The sequence below is a fragment of the Tasmannia lanceolata genome, unplaced genomic scaffold, assembly GCF_043159265.1.
Source record: "Tasmannia lanceolata isolate RefF3 unplaced genomic scaffold, GAP_Taslan_0.1 ptg000015l, whole genome shotgun sequence".
In the NCBI taxonomy this organism is placed as follows: domain Eukaryota; kingdom Viridiplantae; phylum Streptophyta; class Magnoliopsida; order Canellales; family Winteraceae; genus Tasmannia; species Tasmannia lanceolata.
This window is the reverse complement of record NW_027518692.1, coordinates 1,732,571-1,755,136: the sequence shown is the minus strand read 5'-3', so window position 1 is coordinate 1,755,136 and position 22,566 is coordinate 1,732,571. Positions and strand designations below refer to the sequence as shown.

At 37.0% G+C, this 22,566-nt stretch overlaps 1 protein-coding gene across 1 annotated transcript; it reads right to left on the bottom strand.

Annotated features, from left to right (window-relative positions):
• Positions 1-846: 846 nt before the first annotated feature.
• Positions 847-21,275, bottom strand: LOC143846810 (uncharacterized). The gene is made up of 7 exons (XM_077355378.1): positions 20,323-21,275; positions 3,800-3,948; positions 2,739-3,680; positions 2,311-2,645; positions 1,755-2,219; positions 1,479-1,674; positions 847-1,382 (listed from the first exon to the last, which is right to left on the bottom strand). Exons 4-6 carry the CDS (start codon positions 2,563-2,565, stop codon positions 1,660-1,662), a joined length of 735 nt encoding a protein of 244 aa, XP_077211493.1. The 5' UTR covers positions 2,566-2,645; positions 2,739-3,680; positions 3,800-3,948; positions 20,323-21,275; the 3' UTR covers positions 847-1,382; positions 1,479-1,659.
• Between the last annotated feature and the right edge of the window lie 1,291 nt (positions 21,276-22,566).

The window sequence follows — 22,566 nt, the reverse complement described above, 5'->3', positions numbered from 1 at the left end:
CAGGCACGAACCTTCTTTTATATCTCTGGTTATCCATTGCAACAGAGCATAGTATGGGATCCAGGGCCTACTTCCTTGAATGTCGACTCTTCTTTGTTTAAGGTACGTCTCGAATCAGGGCTAGTCCCCGAATCGAGAGGTATCTCACCTTTCATCGCCACTCATGCTGTGAGAGGCATTCTTTTTTAGAGTTCCTTGGTAGAGCTCTCCTTCACGTGGATGATCTAGAGAGACTTTTTGGGGGCTCGTCCCCCGCCTCTCTCGGATCGGGGTCCATACCAGCAAAGGTAATCGTACGATGAAGGAAAAACACAGCGGGTTCCCTCCCGCCTCAAAAGGATCAGCATCCGAAGCTCAGTACTCCGTGTACTAGACAAGGATATTCAAAAGAATATATTCTCACAGTCAGGGATGCTCAGAATGTACTTTCATTTACATTGCAATGAAAATTGCTACCTTTGTTTCTTACCTTGTATTTAACTTTCTCTTGTCTATGGGAATAAATACACTAGGGGCATTTTGTATTATTAACCATAGAAGTATGATTAATAACACAAAATGCATGATCAAATCATTAAAGAAATCATGCAAGGGGCATTTTGCATTATTAGTCTTCACTAATAATACAAAATGTCCAAAATCAAAGTACCCCATTGCTAATAAAGCAAAATGTCCAAAAATCCAAGTTGTTCAAAGAACTAAAAACACCCATCTAGAATAGATGTCTTTTTATACAAAATTACTCTTTAACAACTACACAAACAATTGCAAATAAAAGCAAACAAATCAAAACTGATCCATATATATATATATATATATATGTTTGATCAAAATGAAAATACATCTCGTCCCCTACTAAGGGAAACCAAAAAGAAAAAAAACAAAATACATCACTGCTCAGGTGGTGGAGGATATCTCGGACCCTGCTCTTGAGGATCTTGTACTACCCCTGGGGTGGACGCAACGTCTGTCATAGGCTGGAAAACTGAAGACTCTTCTGGCCCTTGAAGCCAAGAAGAAAGAACATCGCTCAATAAGCCATCTAGCGTGCTGGACCCCATCTCAATGTCAAGCATGTCTCGGGTCGAACCTGGCGTCACCATAGGAGTCGTAGCAACCCTATCAGCAGGGTCGGCCTCTGGCTCAGAAGGATAAGGAGCGAACATGCCTCCTAGGCCTACCCCGATCCTCACTCTCTTCGCCGGGGAGAGCACACTCTCTCTCATCGGTCTCTTAGCCCGCCCTCTTTCAAGCGGGGTAGTCTCCTCAGCATCCAAGTCCTCAACCTCTGCGACATAGTCCTCGTCGGACGTGTCATCTCTGTCGTCAGAGCTGCCTAGGCCCTCTCGTGCTGGCATCATTGACCTATACACCTCCTCCTCCTACACCCACAAATATGTTAGAATATTGATGATATATCGAAGCATATGGGTAGAATTCCAAAAAATCAAATAAAGGACATGGATGAACTCTCATACCCTGTCTAGCTGGCTAACCCTCGTATGCCTCCAGCCTCTGTCTCAAAGTATCGATCCCCTACTGAAGCTCGAGAATGACCTGGCTGTCCTCGTATCGAGCCCCCTCAAGTCTGCCAATAATATCGAACTGCTTGCCAACGAGGGCCTTCAGGCACCCCACTAACAGCGGTAGATTCTCTGCCTAGTGGCATGGAATCTATAGTAGCAAGAGAAATCAAGTCAAATATAAAAACAATTTCAAAACACTAAAATAAACACGTAAGTAAATTTACTTACCTTGGAAACAGTCTCCAGAATGGGATACCCACATACCCCTCGCGGTCGTACCAAGTCAAGCTCCCCTCTCCTGTCAAAGGTCAGTACATTCCAACCTGGCATCGGGTAATACTCTTGGAGCGAAGAAGGACCGGCTCCTGACGAAGTCGGAGGAGGAGCCCGCCTGCTCAATCCTCGAGCTGGAACTCTTGGCACAATCGGTGGGCGGCGAACTGGCCCCACCGGAGAAGTAGACCTCGAAGAATACACCTCCATCGGTGCCTTTCCTCGGCTACGTGTAACAGGCCCCTCCCTCTCTACTCTGCTCTCTGGCGCTGGTGCGGCGGGAGCAGACTCTCTGATCACTGGACCACCTCTGACCTCGGCGGTTGTGGCCCTGATGGCCTCATCAAAAGCCCTACCTTTTTCATAAGGCTCCCCTACAAAAGCACGAGCCTCAAGGGCAGCATCTGCCTCAGGATCCTTCTGTAGAAGATAGGGTGGTCCATATCAATGATTGCATTTTAGTAGCGAGCAAATCAAAACTGAAAGGAAAGGGAATGGTAAAGAAGAATACATCTCCCGAGGTCAAAGGACCTATCAGCTCTACAGAGGCCCAGGGTCTGTAGTCTTCAGGCCGGAAGTGGTCACCAGGGATGTTGAATCCCCGCGTCTGCAAGATCTCTAGGTGGTTAGACGAGATCCACTCTAGAAGCCTCAAACTGCCAAGTGGATGAGGAGATATCCTCTGGCTCTCATGCCCAAGCGACTGTTGGGCTATCCTGTCTGGCATATAGACCACCAGACCCAAATGGCAAACAAACACTGGCATATAACCCTCCGTGTCACCCTCCGTGTAACTATCCTGTCTCTCATGATCTCCTCGTGATCATCTAGAGGTCTCCACCGGACCTGTCAAGATGCAGGCTATGTGTCAAAGGCATAAATATAATTCAAGACAATATGAGTGCAGTACTGAAAATAAAATCAATTTAAAGTACTCACAACGTCTGGCTGAATCCGGTCAATGGTTCGACGAACCTGCTCTGCCGAGTAAAGGGGGTGTGACCCCGTCTATCCTACAGTCCAGCGTATCTGCACTGGAAAGAAGACTCTCGCCGGCTCCTTCGGCATAGGAGCGAGAAGGCCAAAACACTCATAGGCCCATGCATGTTCAACAGTCATCAAAATTGATTCACTTGCTTACACAATTCATATTATAAGCATTGAATTAAAAGGAGCAAGTAGAATAAATTCAAAATTAAAGAGAGAAAGGTTAAAAGCGTACCGCCCAAATGTACCAGTGGCCACACAAAGAGTGTGATCCGTCTCGAGATAGAACATCCATCTCTTCGATCAGGAAGGCATAAGCTCCTCTCCCCAATCATAGTCCGCCAATCTGTCCATGTTGCAGACTATGCTCAGAAAGTCTCTGCTAAACATGTTCCCTGTGTTGCTAAACAGGGTGCGCCCTAGAAGGGACAAAACAAAACTCATCGCCAACTACCAATAGTACACATCGCCTGTCTCCACTGGTCTCACCGGCCAGTGATCTAATCTACTCATCCGTAGCCTCGGCGTAGAAGCATGTGAGGCTTCCAGGCCTGGTCCCGCTGGTTCTGCTCTGGCACCCCAAAATCTCTCTAACCTCTGCCTCTGTAATTGATGTCGGCAAAATGGGAATCCCTCCCATCTGAAGTCTTGTCAGCGCCGAGAAGGCCACAAGAGTCACGTAACTTCACCTAACAGAAAGTGAAAAGTGTGGGTCGTGTCCCACCATCACTCTGCAAGAGCTAGCACGTAGCCTGCCCCCACACCCTCTGAATTGGTGTAGACTACTCTATCTAGCCCTGTCCCCTGTATATACGCCTGGGCTCTGGGATGTAGGGCCTCCCATCTCGTCCTGGTATCCCTCACTGACCCTCTCTAGGTCATGACAGGAAGAGCCTGTGCAAAAGACAAGAGGCAAATAAACAGCTATACTACCTAAATGGGAGTAAACATCATAAGCAAAATGCAATCCTAGAAATCTAGGAGTCATAAAAAGCTATATCCAAAGGACATACCTATCCAGCGCGATAGAATCACGAAAGATGACCGACCGTACCCGTCAAAAGAGTACCCCGATACCACAGAGTGTGATCCCGCTCCTCATCCCCGGAGGACTCTCTCCCTATATCTCTCCTCCCTCGAATGTGGGGCCGGCGCACCATATCTGCTGACGACCAAAGAAAACTCAAAAAGCGTGCGAGGATGCGAAGAAAACACAAAAACCTTAGAGCAAAAAGAGGTTGAAACAAGTTGAAAATGAATGAAATAAACATTGTATGGATATTTATATCTGTACGACACCTCCAATTTCGCCTAGGGAGAAATTGGGATTCACCTGGGGCGAAATCCCATTTTGCCTGGGGTGAAATTTGGGGAATATTCCCCAGATTCATGGAATATTCCACCATTTGTCGTTCATTTTCGCTCTATTATGGCTCGTTGTTATGTCATTTGTTCGCGAATTTTTACGATCTTTCAAACAACAAAGCCATCAACTCTTTGGGCATTCGCCAATCCTAAAAGATACATTTATTCGGTATCCCCCTGGCGAAATTAAAGCCTCTTGTACACCTGAATGGCTGAAGATATGCATATGTTCCCCGCAGTGTCTGTATAAAAACATTCTCAAGGAAACCAATGCCTCTAAAAAAAATCTCTTCCACCAGGAACTGTCGAGACAATCCAATGTCTCTTACATCATCCATAGCTAAAATTCGATGTGAGTCTCGGTTTGGCGACCTAGAGAGGGGGTGAATATGTTGTTTATAAAAAATTTGCCTTTTAAAAAGTTTTACCAAAATCACCCTAGTTTTTTCCCTTCTTAATTAAGTACAATTAGTTGAGCTAAAAACAAATGTCAATTTTCTAAGCTCAAAATACAAGTTATTTAACAAACTTAATTAACAAGATTGATGGCTTAATAAGCAAGGTTAAGATATTTAGGTTCACTGGTTGGATGATTAAAGATTACAAATATAATGCAAATCCCACAACAAGATAAAGGAATAAGATGAATGGTTTCGTTTAGGCCTTTTATCAAACACTTGGTGGAACCCTAGTTGATCTACTCTCTTTAGTTCCTTTGACAAACACTTTGTGGATGGTTCATACAAGTAAAGCAAAACCAATAATAAACACCATAGCAAGATAATGTAAAATGAGAGAAAGAGCGAAAGAACATACACACAGGATTTATAATGGTTCGGCCTTCAAACCCAAGGCCTACGTCCACTCTTCTTGAGGTCGCACTCAAGGATATCCACTATTCGAAGACTACACCACACCCGGCTCCAAGGCTCTTTACGACCGAAGCAAATTAATGTACGATGCCCTTGCCACCTTTACAATCCAAAGGGAATTAAATACAGATGCCCTTTCCACCGATCAACCGAAGGGAATTAAAAATGGATGCCCTTGCCACCAATACAAATGAAAAAGAAGAAAATAGATTTGCCTCTAAGTAGGATAGAATGCAAGTTGAAGCTTTTAAGATACTCTCAAAGATGAATACAAATAAAGTCTAAATCAATCTCAAAAGATTTTTCCTAATCAAGGCACAACGAGATTGGAGAGAGATTTTACCCAAACATTGTTGTAAATGAATTTCTACGGTTTCTTAAGGTTGGAACATGTTCATCATGAAGTTTTAGGTCCGTACAATGTGTATATATAGAGTTCCAACTCAATATGACCGTTTTTAGGGTATTTTGGTTATTTTCGGGTAAAAAAACTACTAGCCATTAGACCCCCAACTGCTATATTTTTTTGAGTCCAGGTTGTTTTCTCGGAGCTCCGAGGAATTGTCTCGGAGTTCCGAGCTCGGAGTTCTGAGAATAATTCTCAGAATTCCGAGTAGGCCATTTTTAGCAGGATTTCATATTTTGTAAAATTCATAACTCACTCGTTTCTTATCAAATTTTGACGCTCTTATGCTTCATTTGAATGAAAACGATGAGATCTTTATGTTAAAAATATTTTCAAAAATATTTGAAAATGTTTTAAACATGTTTTGTAGGATTTAGTTGCTGGTCCAGGTTCGCCTTCGGAACTCGGTTTTTGTTCAAATGTGATGGAATGCCATATAGGTCCCAACATGTTAGTACACCACCATGGCCATTCACTTATCCATTTAAGTCCTTCTTTAAGCTTATTGGTCTCTTTGAAAAATATATTTTTAGGGGTTTTAAGATGTGCCTTGACTAGAGAAAACCCAAAAGAGATAGGTGATACAATCTACCCTTTTCACCACTCTCTTGAATGAACTCTTGAGGTAGCCATTGCTTGATCTTCTCTTTGAGTGCATGGCTTGCTTTGCATAGCACAACACTCAAGGCAAACGATCATTCCATTAATGACTAATCAATTTGAGTTTGTTAATCATCAAAACAAGGTGATTGAATGAACCCATGAGAACCCTTAGACTAATAATCTCCCTTTTTTTATGATGACAAACCAAATTGATTAGAGAGGTGGGAGGAACCTCTTATGAGGATTAGATAAACAATGTAAGCATAACTACTCCCCCTCAACGTATGCCCCTCAACAATGCATAATTTAGATTTATCAAATTATAGTATAAAATGCATATGAATTATGGACATCTAATCAATTTCATAATTCTGCCCCTTTTGGCATAAGCAAAAAGGAATGATTAACAGTTAAGCACAATACAAAGCATGAAAGATATTCAATAAATATAGATACTCCCCTTAACTTCTTATCATGAATACAAGATAAATAAGGTATAGATGCCATGATAAGAGCATAACATCATAGAAACAAGATACCAAATGTAAATCAAGTCTATGTTGGAGAAAAAGCAAAGAGACATTACATTTTAGCTCAAATATGTAGGGTATATGAATAAAACAAAAAAATTGAATAAACCAATGACCCGTAATTAATTTCACAAGAATAATATGGCAATATAAAGCTCATGATATACTTATCATGAAGAACATAGACTAAATGTAAAGTTTAGCATGATAAGCTCCCCCCCCCCCTTATTAAGATATGAAAATTTAAGTATAATAAGTGGGGAATGTCAAAATGGATAATGCAAACATATCATTATGGTCCATATGAACATAAAGATATCAAAAATTATCTCTCCCCCTAAATATGTAACATACAAGCAAGCCAGCGAGATCACACAAATACATATATCTATCCATGATTGAAATGTTGGCACAAGGCCAAATGATTAAGTATTTTAATTTAAGGTGAATGTACCGTTCCTTCAAAAGAAGGCATGAGCACCGATTGAATAGCTTTTAACATTAAGGTTTGAAATCTCATACATGTAGATAATACCAATCAAGGGGTGATAAGTACATATAGAGTGCTACATAATATAATTAATATCAACACACCAAGGATAGGAAATGTAGTCATTTAAAACACCTATCTTAGGACAAGCAACTTTAAGATAACTAGTTTACTTTGATTTTCTTAGAGGGACAAACTAGTTATTCATGGAGGGAATTGTCAAATACATTCAAGTTTTAAATTTTAGTTTTATTACCCTCATACTTTTAAAATCATTTAGTCTTAAACATTACATCAACATTGTATAAGTGTGATAAGACTAATGTTTAATTTTTTTTAACCCAAGAAGTATAACCTTTGAGTTTCAAGTTGGGTTATTACTCATTTATGTGCATTTATGTGATATATCAATCTAGAATATGCTCACACTCTCTTGATATGATTAAGATTATCTTTTCAGTTTAGATCATGAGATACGAGTTTGAGAGCTTTTAGATAAGTTAAATCACTCAAACTATCATGTGAGTATTCTAACATGATATACATAAATCAAAATACATAAAAGGGAAAGAATATAACAATTAGATCCAAATGCCTTTAATTAAAGAGTTTTAATGAGTATTATTTTTAATGTTCTTTCTTTAATTATGGGTTCACATATACTTGCATTTTTCATGTGTAAACATTCTATGTGAGCATCTTGTAGATCACATGGATATTAATGATAGGAAAGCAAGATGATCCATATCAAAACACCCATGGATAGTCTACTATGTTTGGACACAAAGAACATGACACATAAGGTACATGGACCAAACATCTACATCCACAAACCACATGTAACAAGATAAGGCATTAAGCACAAAGTGCATAGGCCCATTGAAAACCAAAATGTGAGGGAGTCAAGCACTCCCATCACAATGCATTGTGTAACAACCACCACTTTTTAGTAAATGCCCAAATATGATACTAGATTCTTCAATATTCTATGATATTTTCAATTTTACTCGAGTGGGTTTCATACATTAAATCTATACTCATTTTCAACTTCCCTACAACATGTGTTCTTATATGAATCTAGGGAATGATCCAAGGACTCTAACGATATACTCATTAAGTGATAAAAACCTTGGACACATGTATTCCAACATAAACTATCATGACTAAACATAATATATCTAAATTTCAAAATTCATATTAGTCATGAGAGGATATTCAATATAAGCTTTTGGAACACATACACATATAACTCATCTAAGACTTCATATTACATATAGTGATAATCATTTAGCACATAATAAGAAAGTCTTGTGAGTGGATGTGAAGGACAACTAGGTGCATGGAAATAGATATATTTTCTCACTTAAGGCATAAAAGATGTCTAAGAGGTCATCATTTTCCTAGACATGGCATTTAATTTCTTAGTTTTGCTAGAAATGATAAATAAATGTCAAATAATCTAGCAAAAGCCAATTTTGTCCAAACGAGAGTTCAAGTATGAAAGACATATACTTATGAGTTTAACATGAACTCATGGACAATGGTGAGGTTGATAATCATTCAAGCATAGATATGGTTTTCACATTAAGTTCTCTATTGTGGCTTGTCATGTGGATGAATACTAAGTGCAAGGTGGTATAAGTTATAGTGTGTGCACTTAGCCAAAATACATATAGATACGTATCAATCAAACAATATAAGTCTATTGTATCTTTACTACATTTTCTAATGATGTCATTATTAGGCTCAACCTAGATACATAGAGATAGTTTAAGATGTACACATGTATCTAGTAACATATTTTCTAATATTTTCACATTAAAGCTCAAATATAAACTAGATATTAAAATGGGATATCTAGGAAACCTTTTCCAATAGATATTGCAATTAAGTACAACATATCAAAGTCTTATTGTACACAAGTTTAAGCATATAGACTTTGAATATTTAAAAAAAGATATTCATCAATTAAGCTCATATACATATAGATACATGGGAATCAATCAAAGATAAGCTCATGGTATATCTACTACTTTATTCAAAAGATTTTCAAATTAAAACACATACCCCTAGATCTAAGATAAGCAAGATATATTCATGTTGGGGGTTTTGAAACCCAAACCATGTTGGTTCTACCCAAATTTGTCCTAGAAGATAAGTCTTTTCTAACCCAAATAAACTTGCTACTTTTTACAAATCTAAACCTACATTTAGATTTGTAATGTCCATATCTACCACAATAATCAGAAGAAGCACATGAATAGGTAGATGAACAAGATGATCTACAAGAATGTATATGATGGCAAGCATGTTTTGTATTTTCTATTAGATTATGATTTTCCAACTCAAGATTTTTATTTTTAGCTTTCATCTCTTCAATATTATTTTTCAAATTTTCAATCTCATGAGATTAGCTCATTTTAAACTTTTCTTCTGAGTAACTTTCCTCAAATTTCATTTTTCTTAGGTTGCCAATAGGTCATTTTCTTATAGGTTTTCAAATGAAAGCCTCTATAAGAGCCTAAGCTCTGATACCAAGTGAAATTTGATGTGAGTCTCGATTTGGCAACCTAGAGGAGGGTGAATAGGTTGTTTAGAAAACTTTTACTAAAATCACCCGAGTTTTATCCCTTCTTAATTAAGTACAATTAGTTGAGCTAAAAACAAATGTCAATTTTTCAAGCTCAAAACACAAGTTATTTAACAAACTTAATTAACAAGATTGATGGCTTAATAAGCAAGGTTAAGATATTTAAGTTCACTTGGTAGATGATTAAAGATTACAAATATAATGCAAATCACACAACAAGATAAAGGAATAAAATGAATGGTTTCGTTTACGCCTTTTATCAAACACTTAGTGGAACCCTAGTTGATCTACTCTCTTTAGTTCCTTTGACAAACACTTTGTGGATGGTTCATACAAGTAAACCAAAATAAAGAATAAACACCATAGCAAGATAATGTAAAATGAGAGAAAGAGAAAGAACATACACACAAGATTTATAGTGGTGCGGCCTTCAAACCCAAGGCCTACGTCCACTCTTCTTGAGGTCGCACTCAAGGATATCCACTATTCGAATACCACACCACTCCCGGCTCCAAGGCTCTTTACAACCGAAGGAAATTAATGTAGGATGCCCTTGCCACCTTTACAATCCAAAGGGAATTAAATACGGATGCCCTTTCCACCGATCAACCGAAGGGAATTAAAATCGGATGCCCTTGCCGCCAATACAAATGAAGAAGAAGAAAAAAGCTTTGCCTCTAAGTAGGCTAGAATGCAAGTTGAAGCTTCTAAGATACTCTCAAAGATGAATACAAATAAAGCCTAAACCAATCTCAAAAGTCTTTTCCTAATTAAGGCACAATGAGGTTGGTGAGAGATTTTACCCAAAAATTGTTGTAAATAAATTTCTAGGGTTTCTTAAGGTTGGAACATGTTCATCATGAAGTTTTAGGTCCATATAATGTGTATATATAGAGTTCCAACTCAATATGACCATTTTGGGGGTATTTCGATCATTTTCGTGTCAAAATACTACTAGCCGTTGGACCCCCAACGGCTATATTTTTTTGAGTCCAGGTTGTTTTCTCAGAGCTCCGAGGAATTGTCTCAAACTTCCGAGCTCGGAGCTCTGAGAATAATTCTCAGAATTTCGAGTAGGCTATTTTAAGCAGGATTTCCTATTTTGTAAAATTCATAACTTACTCGTTTCTTATCAGATTTTGACACTCTTATGCTTGATTTGAATGAAAACGATGAGATCTTTCTCTTAAAAATATTTTCAAAAATATTTAAAAATATTCTCAACATGTTTCGATAGGATTTAGTTGTTGGTCCAGGTTGGCCTTCGGAACTCGGGTTTTGTTCAAATGTGATGGAATGTCGTATGGGTTCCAACATATTGGTACACCACCATGGACATTCACTTGTCCATTTAAGCCCTTCTTTAAGCATATTGGTCTCTAAAATCCAAGTGTGACAACCAAAGAGGGGGTGAATTGGCCAATTAGAATTTTTAGGCTTAATTAAGGAAAGATTAAAAGTTAATCCACTAATTAAGCACTAATTAATCTAACCCTTGTTCAAATAGATATATTAATGAAAGCTAGGGTTTAGACATTCTAATCATGCACATTTACTAACCCTTGTTCAAATAGATATTATAATGCAACTAGGGTTTATATATTTCAATCAACTACATTTACTAACCCTTGTTCAATCAAAAGCATAAATATAAGTTAGGGTTAGAGATTACCAATCACCACACGTGCAAGAGAGAGAGAGAGAGAGAGAGAGAGAAGAGACATCCACAAGAAACACGAGATTTTTATAGTGGTTCGGTCTATCACAAGACCTACTCAACTCTTCCAAGTTTTCCTCCTTGGATGCTTCACTAAAGTTGAGATTCTTGAATGACGAATCACCAAGCCGTACACCACAACTTCTCCAACTCCAAAGGGCACACACCCTTTCTGCACGAAGCCTTGCGAGGGACACTCCCTCTTACATGATTCATCTTTGTTAACGGGCCGAATCGGAGACCCTCACCAGGTCTTCACTTTTCTTAACGGGCTGAAGGGGAGACCCTCACCATGTCTTCACAATTCTTAACGGGCCGAGGAGAAGACCCTCACAAATGAAGAACAAAAGAAAAAGAAAAACTCTCAATGCCGCTTAATAGGCGGATTACAAAGTTTAAGCTCACAATCACTCCAAAGAAATAAGCAAATAAAAGCCCTATGGAGTGCCTCTTGATAAGATGTAGAAATACAAGCTCAAAGAGGTTTTTACTTTTGATTTTCAAAGATGAAGCTCAAAGAGAAATGAGATTTTATCTTTCTCAATTGTTCAAAAGCTTGTTTAGATAGGTTTAGATGATGTATATGTAAGCCCAAGGGTACCCATGGGTTCAATCATTCACCTTTACCTTCTTGTTTTGATGCTAGCAAAACCAAATTGATTAGTCTTTATGGACTAATCTGTTGGCCTGTAGTGTTGTGCCTTAGACAGGAATTTCACATGTCAATCGCCATTACACAACTCACTCAACTCAACACATCGCTTGCGGATCAACATGCACAAAGGAACCAAAGAGATTGTACACACATGGGAGACATCATCCTTGGAAGATGTTCAAGTCAAAGAGCTCAAGTTGAAGATCCCACAAGCATGCCTAGCAATGTGCTAGTAGAAGCTTGGAGTTGAACAAGCATTGGTGACACCTCATGGACCACTCAACATGCTCAAGGAATGGAGGAAGTCACAAGCACCAAAGAATGTTGAAGAGTTCACTCACAAGTGGAAGATGTTTAAGAAAGTGCGGAGGAGCCAAGCAATCCAAGAAGACTCAAGGTTTACATTTTTAGATTGTAATTGGAGTCCTCTTGTTTTATGCATTTGCACTTTCAAAGGTTTTCAAAATGGTTTTCATAATTAATTTTAACATCTTTGAAAACCATTCACACTCCCCAAAACATATTTGAAAACCTTGGACAAAAGCCCAAAGACCATGGCCCAAAGCCCTTGATTTTTATAAGTTAAAAAGGATTTTCAAACAGGGCCGGTCGACCGAGGTTCCCCGGGCAACCGCGGCATTAAGGGTGGTTATTCGGTTATTACCGAACCGAAATAACCGAAATAATTTCGGTAACTGAAACCGAACTGAAATTTTTAAAAAGCAAACCGAATAGTGGGAGAAAAACAGGAAAAAAATCAAAATCTTGGTTTCGATTGGAGGGCTAGGATCATCCAATCGAAATGATTTTTTGAGCACAACCTAATTAAGCTGTGATCAACCAAATGGACGGTTTTGATCATCCTACGGAATGGCCATATAACACTTTTTTTGAAAAAATAATGGTTTTTATCATAATTTCGGTTATTTCGGTTAACCAAATTTTTTTTTGAGATAACCGAAACCGAATAACCGAATTTCCAAAAAAGGAAACCGAAACTGAACCGAAAAGGGAAAAAAATGAACTGAACCGACCGAACCAATTCGGTTCGGTTCGGTTATTCGGTTTTAACTGATTAATGAACACCCCTACGCGGCATAGTGGCTAGAAATCCAGCATTTGCCGAAACATAGCGAGCTGGTCAACCGGGTCTTCCCAGGCCACCGCGGAAGTGTTTCTGAAAATTCAGAAACACTCAAACATGGTCGGGCCGGACGACCACGGATAGGAATCTAGCCAAAAATAAAAAGGTTCAAGTAGCCCTCGCCGGGCGACCACCATGGGCCGGTCGAACGCGACGATAGAAATTTCAAATTTAAAAAGGTTTGCCAGATAGGGGCGGACGACCGCCGTAGCCCAGTCGACCACGCCGGTCTAGCAAAAAAGTCGTTGGGGCTTGCTCATGTTGACTTTTTCAACGCAGTTGATTACGGTTTTACCCCCAAACAGTCATATTTTTCAAATGGGCTATTTAAACCCTATCCTAAACCAACTGAGCAACCTTTTGCAAGATCATTTCATATCCTTGTGAGCTTAAACTTGAAATCTAAGGTTGTTTTCCAAAATCTTCTTCTATGCTTTGATTTCTGTTTTTACATTCAACAAGAGGCACTCCTTAGGACTTTTATTTGTTATCATTTGGAGTGATTGGTGAGCTATTCATTGTATTATTTGTCGATTTAGATGCTTGAGAGAGCTTAAACTTCTTCTATTATTCATTGTACTCGCGAAGATGAGCTTTTTCCTTTGAGGCAGTGTACGAAAAGGGATCACTACCTTGGGGGCGTTTTGCGAAAAAGTGTGATTTCCTTAGAGGCGGTATTGCGAAGAGGGGATTGTTTCTTGGAGGCGATTTGTAAAAAGGGGGTTTGTTCCCTTGAAGGAGTTGATTGTAAATGCCCAGAGATTCGGCGTGCGGAATCTCAAATAGTGAAAGAAAATCTCAAGGAAAGGCCAAGTACTTGGGAGTGGAGTAGGTTCGTTTATGACCGAACTACTATACATGATCGCGTCGTTTCCCATCTTCTTCCTCCTTCTTGTGGTGATTGATAATATCTAACTTTTCTTTATGTTTATAATTATTTGGACAAGGGTTAGATTTAAACTTGTAATGCTTTTCAAAACCCTAACCAAACTCATAATTGCTAATTGTTAAAATTGCTTTTAACATTACACTTAATTAGGACAAAAAATTTAGTAACCCAATTCACTCCCCTTCTTGTGCTGCCTATTGAGATTTCAATTGGTATCAGAGCTAAGGCTCTTACATAGGCTTTCATTTGAAAAACCTTCAAGAGTAAAAGATCCAAGGCAACCAATGGATTCTAGACTTCCAATATTTGATGGTTAGGATTATAGATCGTGGTCGATCCGTATGATGACCTATATCAAAAGTCTAGAGTTTGGTGTGTGGCAAACCATAGAAAAGAGAGTCATTTTCCCTAGCAATAAAAAACGTTTAATAAAAAAGACACCAAACAATTTATTTTGCATTCAAAAGCTCTAATTGCATTGTGTTGTGCCTTAAGCACTAATGTCTGTGATATTGTTTCATCATGTACAAGTGCTAAGGAAGTTTGGAATAAACTTAAAGAACATTATAACAACCACAACACTTGCAAAGTTGTCTCGCTAATAACTAGAATTGATGAACAAGAAAGTCAGCAACTCAAAACTAAATATTTAAAGCTTAACAAGGAGTTGATGGAAAGAAACAAAAAGGACTTGTTGATTAAAAAGTCCGTTGACTCCATGATATGAAAAATCAAGACCTTAGAAGAAAATTTAGAAGAATTGGAGACAAAAGAGTTTGAATTGCTTGAGATAAACAAAGGTCTATTAAGTACAAACCATGAGCTTAATGAAAAATATTTACATTTGAAAGAAGATGAAGAAGAACTAGAACTAACTCATTTCAAGAAATTGAATATCTTGAAGATAAACTAGAAGAGATGAAGTTGGAAAAATAAAAGATTAGGCTAGAAAACATCAAGCTACAAGAAGAAAACAAGACCATATGTAATCACAATCACTCTTGTAGGTTCATTTCATCTCTTTACCCGTGACCATGCATGCTATTATTATGGTAGAAATGGACATTACAAATCTAGGTGTATGTTTAGATTTGTAAAAGATTCCAAGTTTGTATGGATTAAAAAGAATTCATTATATAAAAAAAACTTGAGTGGGCCCAAGATGGCTTGGGCTCCAAAATCCCCTACTTGAAGCATTTTATATGCTTAGTAGATTTAGGGGTATGAGCTAAAATTGAAAATATTTTGAAAATGGTTTGTGCTTAAATGTTAAAATCTTTTGAAAAAACATCAAGAAGATACATGTATCTTAAGTTAAACATCACTTTGTATCTCATGAGCACTCAATTGTCATATCTATTGAAAATGTTCACTAGATACCTCACATTTTGTATCTAGTCACTTTGTACTTGAATGATAATATTCCTAGTAATCTTACATGCTAGATACATTATACTTAGTGTGTATTCATTTTGTATCTAGTAAATGAATGCTAGATACATAATGCTAATTTGACATCATTTGAATTGTGCCGAAATGACAAATCATTTAAATTCTATTCTAGACATGTTGTAATGATTGAATATCATATGTCTAGATGATTGTACTTAAAAAGATCACATCTTTCTGGAAATCAATTATAGATACACATATATTTGACTTGCTTTATCTATATGTATCTATATTTAAGTGTTCATACCATTAATAACATGATGTAGCATGTTGATATCTATAGACTCATGTTATGGTGCATAATAGAGTACACACTATTATTTTGGTATGATCATGAAGTATGGTCTAAGTGTTTAGTACATCACTTGAAACATAGTAATGCACTTAGTACCCTTATTGACCCATAGGAATAGCTTAGATGATTCAACCTATGTTCCTAAGTCCAACATCTTAAAACTTGAACTAAAATAAAACAAGTCTTGCTATTGCTAGATTTCATTAGCTTAGAGTCATTAATATTGTCATTCTAACAAACATAAAAGAAAGAAAATGCAAATTAAAAATAAAGAAAATGTTGAAAAATCAAGAAAAATGCATAAAAATATATGTCTAAACAAAATCATTGTAAATCAAACCTTGAACTTAACTAAATAAACAAGGTTGGGTCAAAACACAAAACTTAGTGAATTTTCAAAACGATTGTTAATATCCTGAGAAATTCATAAGTTGATTCATTAGCCCAAGATGGTTATCATTTGTGAGAATTTCTTGAAAAACTCTTGGCTATTGAAAATTATCCCTTTGAATTTAAATCTTAGAATAATTAAGGGAAATTGATATTGGTTCAATGTGAAATGACATATGAGTTATCTCTACTTCTCATTGAACTAATCATGTCTAAGTGTTTCAATATGATCATTCATTTATGACATGTATATCACTTGTTTTAAAGTAAGTCTAAGATTAACACATAAGTCTAAAACAAACAAACAAGTGAAATTTAACTAAAGGTTGTGAAGTGCTAAGAAATTTTAATTATCTAAAATACTTCACATCAACTTATGTGCACTAGACAAATAACAATCTAAGTAAAATCTATAAGTGTGCACATTGAAATACATTGTCGTTATGGAATGTGTTTGATATTTGTCATCTATATATATTATCCATATGACATTGATAAGTTCACAAAAGTGATTAAGCTTGAAATAATCTAGATATGTGAACTTGAAACTAAAGTGGACTCATTAAATTTTATTATTATAAAAATCCACTTAAATAGAGGCATGTGATCTAAAGTAAAGATACACACACTTCATGCCTATATATGTGATCTATGTATAACATAGTGAAAGATTCCCAAGCTAGATCACTATAAGTTTGAATTGTTTGAAAATATCTCCATCATATACTCAAACTTGTATTTCATGAGTTCATCACAAGTTGTGAATATCATTAAAATCATAAGATTATGACTAAAAAGCCACAAGTGTGCTAAAAATTGAGATTATGTATATAATTGGCTTTAGAGGGTAAAATGGTAATGAAATGTGTTTTGAAAATCACTTAATCCTTTAAAATGAGCTTAATCCATCAAAACACATATAACAAGCAAATATGGAACATGAACATTAAAAGTAAAAATGATCATTCCCTAAAATAGAAAACTAGTTTGTTCCTATAGGAAAACTCAAAGAACTAGTTGCATTCACCTTCAAATAGAGTTGCTTGCCCTAGGATAGTATGTTTAGATGGTCGAATTTACTTTCCTAGGTGTGCGGTTCATGTGACAAAAAGTATAGCACTCTATATATGTATATCACCCCTTGTATGATATTAGCTGCATATGTGCCTTAAATTGTTATCTATTTACATATATTATATGAACATAGTTAGGGGGAGCATGTATTGCTAGGATATCTTACCACCTCATTTGATATCATTTGAGTATCCTTAGCAAACATGTAAGTGTAGTCCAAGGGTTGTTTTTCAACAATTCACTTTTCATTCCCTTGGTGACTCTGTGTTGGACAGCCCTTTGGATTCATACTTTGTATTAGTCTCTAATAAAAGGGGGAGCTACATATGAAATATATGTCCTTTATATCTTATCATATGTGTTTAATATGGGTATTACATTATATATGATAGGTACACCCATTTGGAGACCTATTTCTCCATTTGTGGAATGTTTGGGTCTTGTTTTGTACTTTCTTTCTGGGATCATCTCTCATTTATAACAAGTACCTGTGGGACCCGATCCCACGAGAAGGGTGGGGCGCGAGCCGCCACGCTCTCTCTTAGTCTCTCATACCCAAGCGATTAGCGTGTGCCCTTTTATTATTGATTTTAATTCATCTTTTATATGAACTTGGGATCACTAAGGCAATCCGAATTCCACATAAAAGAGAGTGACAGAGTCGCCACCTAGATGTGGGATCTAGCACCCATAATTAACCAGAAATCTAGACTCGTTACCTGGTTACGAGAATGGAATGTATGGGGAGTTATCCACCACATGCACCATTCCTGCCCGATAATCGGTCTTCGATTCCAAAAGTTAACTCTTTTGAATTTTTTTTAACGGCTCATTTAACTCTATGTTAGTCTGCTAACTACGTGACATGCATCCTATGATCTAATTTCAATGTAGATCCTAAATGTGTATCTTGATTTCTTAATTTGTTTGAATTCAATCTAAGTGAAAGTTCTCCTAAAATTCTAATTTCATGGAAGGTCCTAAATGATTTAATTAAGAATTTACAAGAAAATTAATATACAAAACCCCACAATTTGTTGTGGAGCCGACTCATGATTGGTATGCCATCAGACATCCAAGCTGCCTACGTACCCAAGCCTCACTGGGATCAGAGTCGACGTAGTTCGTTGCACCTAAGCTAAGCTACTTATGCCTAACTCATCTAAGACATCGATCTAGACTGGATTGACTGTTTCAACAGTTTTAAAAGAAGTTATTTAATTCAAGTTGAAGATTTTATTATCCTAGGACTTCATCTAAGATGCTATATGATCCTATCTAAGTGCATGTTGTCCCTTAGACTAATGCAAGTTAACCTACATCCCAGGTAACTAGGCTTGTCCTAAGGAAAAGTTTGGGTGACTAGTGTAACTAGACCTAAGGCACGGTTGCTATCCATAGCAAATGCCCGTGATGAGGCTGGACTCCTAACTCTAGGACTCCCTAAAACCTAAGACTCCCTAAAACCTAGGACACGGCATGACGTAAGTGTTCCTAATTTGGGCTCTAATGGTTCTTATGACGGAAACCATAATCCAATGGTTCCGAAGGACACGAGACAAATCGATTTAGGTTCTTGAATTAATTTTAGATTTCAAGGATTTTCGGTTTCTGAACATTTAAGGAATACCAAAGGCTCTATGGTTCACCAATTTCGGCCTCGAATAGCATCCACGGAAGGGAATCGTGCGCTCTTTCCTTGTGCAATTTAATACTTAAGTTATAGCACCTTATTGCCTGGCATATCTCAGGATTTTCGTGGACAGTAACCTCGGAGCCAATAACATGCTATAGCTTAAATATTCAAATTGTCAAAGATCGATTGCAATTGGGATACGATTATAGATGCACTGACCATTTTACCAGGAAAATCTAAGGATCCTAAGATTTCTGTTTCAATGGAGCAAAGAATAAATATGTGACAGAAATTTAAGGTTCTTTAGAAACTTTATGATGATTTTTAATTAATTTCAATTTTTCAATGGATTTTATCAATTTTAAACCATATGAATGATTTTACAAGTGAAATTATTGCAAACGAATTCGAAATGAATTAAAATTTCTACAGCAATAAGATGGGAATATATGTAGCTTATTGGAAGAGTTTTACAGATTTTTACATTAAGCTCTTATTAATCCTTGATTTAATAGCAATATGACCAGATTGTTAAAATAACACAGAAACTACTAGAAATAGAAATCTAAATTCATTGAAATTTCTGCAGTAGTAAGCTATGAGCAAACATAACATTCTGTGAGATTTCCATAAATTTTAGAGACTATTTACTATCAATTTCGGAATTTTTAATTTAAGCCCAGATTATGCATTTACACTACATCCTTTAAGACAAAAAATCCAAATCAATTGAAAATTTTACAGCAGCAAGAAATATGGAATATAAGACTACTGTAAAAATTTTGAGAATTTTAATTGTGATCTGATGTCAGTAAAAAATCTCACAAAATCTGATTATTTTCAAAGAAAGCATCAAATAATATACCAAAAAAATCCAAAAATTCTTAAAAATTCATGGTAGAATGTATCAGTACTATTTTATTTTCTCACGAAATTTCATTAATTTGGGAATCTATTTAGTATATATTTTATTTTTCTTCGTCAAAAAGACATTTTTGAAGAGTTTTCTATTTTTAAAACATGATTTTTGAGAAAATTACGACTTCGGAAAATGTCCTTTAACCTTGTTCGGATATGATGAACACACAAAAAATTTAAAATTCCACAAAATAAATCATCATGGGATAGCTATTTTTTCAAACTTCTTAATTTCTCAGTCATTATTTTAAATGAAATTCCATTCTTCCCTCAAATTTTCGAAATCCTTTGATCCAATGTCCGATCTGATCCGATGGTTATTTTAATCTATTTAAATAGATCAGTATATTAAATTTTGAGGCGAATCGGACTCGAAACACTCAGGTAGATCATGATTTTGAGCACACACATATAATATTGAATTAAATTCAATTAAATGTTAAAATCATGCAAAAATATATAAATAAAATACCAAATAATCGTGGAAAAATCTGAGAATAGTGAACCTACCTGTGATAGAGATCCTCGCTGAATCCAAGAGCCGAAGAGTCCGAAAAATCCCGCCGACGTGCAATCCGATACCCTTTCTTCTCTTTCTTTCTTTGTTTCTTTTTATTTTTTTATTTTTTTTGACTGCTGATAAGGAGAGAAAGAGAGATGGAGGGAGAGTGTGAGAGTGAGAGTGATTGAGAGAGAGAGATAGAGAGAGAGATTAAAACCGAGAGATGGAGATAATGAGAGGGATAAATGAGGATAGAGAAGAATAGATAGAGAGATTAATAGAGAGAATGAGAGAGAGGGAGAATAATATAGAGAGACAGAGAGAGAGTGTAATATAAAGAGAGATAGATGGCAATAGAGAGTGGGGAGAGTGAAGAAAAACCGAGATGGAGAGAAAGGATGAAAACACAGAGAGTGGGGAGAGTGAAGAAAAACCGAGAGTTGAAAGGGAGAGAGAACGTGGGAGACAAACAGAGGTATCGGTGAAAAACCGATACTCTGTTTTTCTGTTTTTTCTTTTTTTCTTTTTTTTTTTTTGATCTCTGTGAAGAGAGAGAGAGAGAGAGAGAGAGAGAGAGAGAGAGAGGTAGAGAGGGAGATAGATGGAAGATTGGCAAGGAAGGTTCGAGGGAGTGATAGAGAGGGTGATACAGAGGATAGTGGGAGATGTAGAAAAACAGAAATGGAGGGAAGGAGAGGGAAACACAGAAACAGAGAGAGGGAGTTGGAAGCAGAACCAGAGAGAGAGTTGGGAGAGATTAAGACTTAGAGAGCTACGGCACTCTTTATTTTTTTGAGTGAAAGAAGGTGAGATCGAGATCAACAAAGAGAGTGGGATCGATAGGAAGAGAGGATTCAAAAGTGTCCCGAGAGAAATCCGTCTTTTCTCTCTCCCCACCCACCAGAGATTTCTGTATATTTTTTTTCTTCTCCCTTTCTTGTCTGCCGCCCCTTCCGCTATATTGAATATCCTTCTTCTATCTATATCCCTTCCTTTCTAATTAGCCTAGCAAGTGTTCTTAGAAACATCTGTTTCTTCCCATAATTACAGAGGTACAAAAAACGCCCCATGCCAATTGCCTTCTAAATATTAAAAGGATATCTTATATGGATTACCATGCATTTTAGTAATGAATCTAAATTTAAGTTTTCTTTAGGTGAGAAAAGCAAGTTATTAAATTAGTAATTGCACTATACTCACATGACATTCCCTCAGCCAATTTTTTTTTTTTTTTAAGAAATTCCAACATGCACGGTCCATATGTGGGAATGAGCAACACATGGAAGATGATCTAAACCATTCAATTCATTGGGCTGATCCACATCATCCAAATTGCGGGCATCAAATGCGAATTAATCGTACTCCCCTAATCAATCCTATGGGCTGATCTAAGCCATCCAATTGATTAACCACGCCCTCTAGATCTTCTTCATTAGATGATCCAAACCATCTATTTGATTTGGCCACAACATAAATGAGTTGCACCCTTGAAATTATCTCCATAAGATGATCCGAACTACCTAATTGATGGGATGAGCCGATCCGCCCGATTAGCGGGCCGCAATACAAATGGGTTGGGCCCTTCAAAATCATTTCCACAAGATGATCTTAACCATCAATTTGATAGTCCACCATATAAATTAGCGATGCCGTCTAAATTCCCTCCATTAGGGGATCAAAACCGTCTATTTGATGAGCGACGCTGTAAATTGGTTATGTCCTCTCAATCAACCCTATGAGCTGATCCAAACTGTTAATTTATAAAGTTATGCCTCAAAAATCATTTCCAAGGGTTATCCCAATAGGTCCATTTGATAATCACAACAAAAATTGGTTGCTAACACGACCTCCCTGAGATCTTGACTGCTCCTTTGATGGGCATCCTTATGCATTGGATCGAAGTAGGCTCAAAACTCATTTTTCATTAAAACAATGTGCGGGCCCCCCTGCTTGATCCAAATCTAAACAAATGCTCAATGCGGGCCCACCAAGCGGGTCAAAATTCTCTCTTGCTTGGATTCTCATGAATTACCCTTCTCAACACTTAACGGGAAAATGTGAAATATGGCAGGAATGACCGAAAAGATCGACAAAACATAAGAGGCGGACACTGGAATGGAAAGACACTAGAAAACCGATAAAAAAAACACTAACCTCTTTGTTGATTAAAGCGGAGCAAAATGGGGTGTCTACAGATGCCCCTCTTTGGTAGAAATGACGTGGTCATTGAATACCAAAGCAAAAGTGACAAT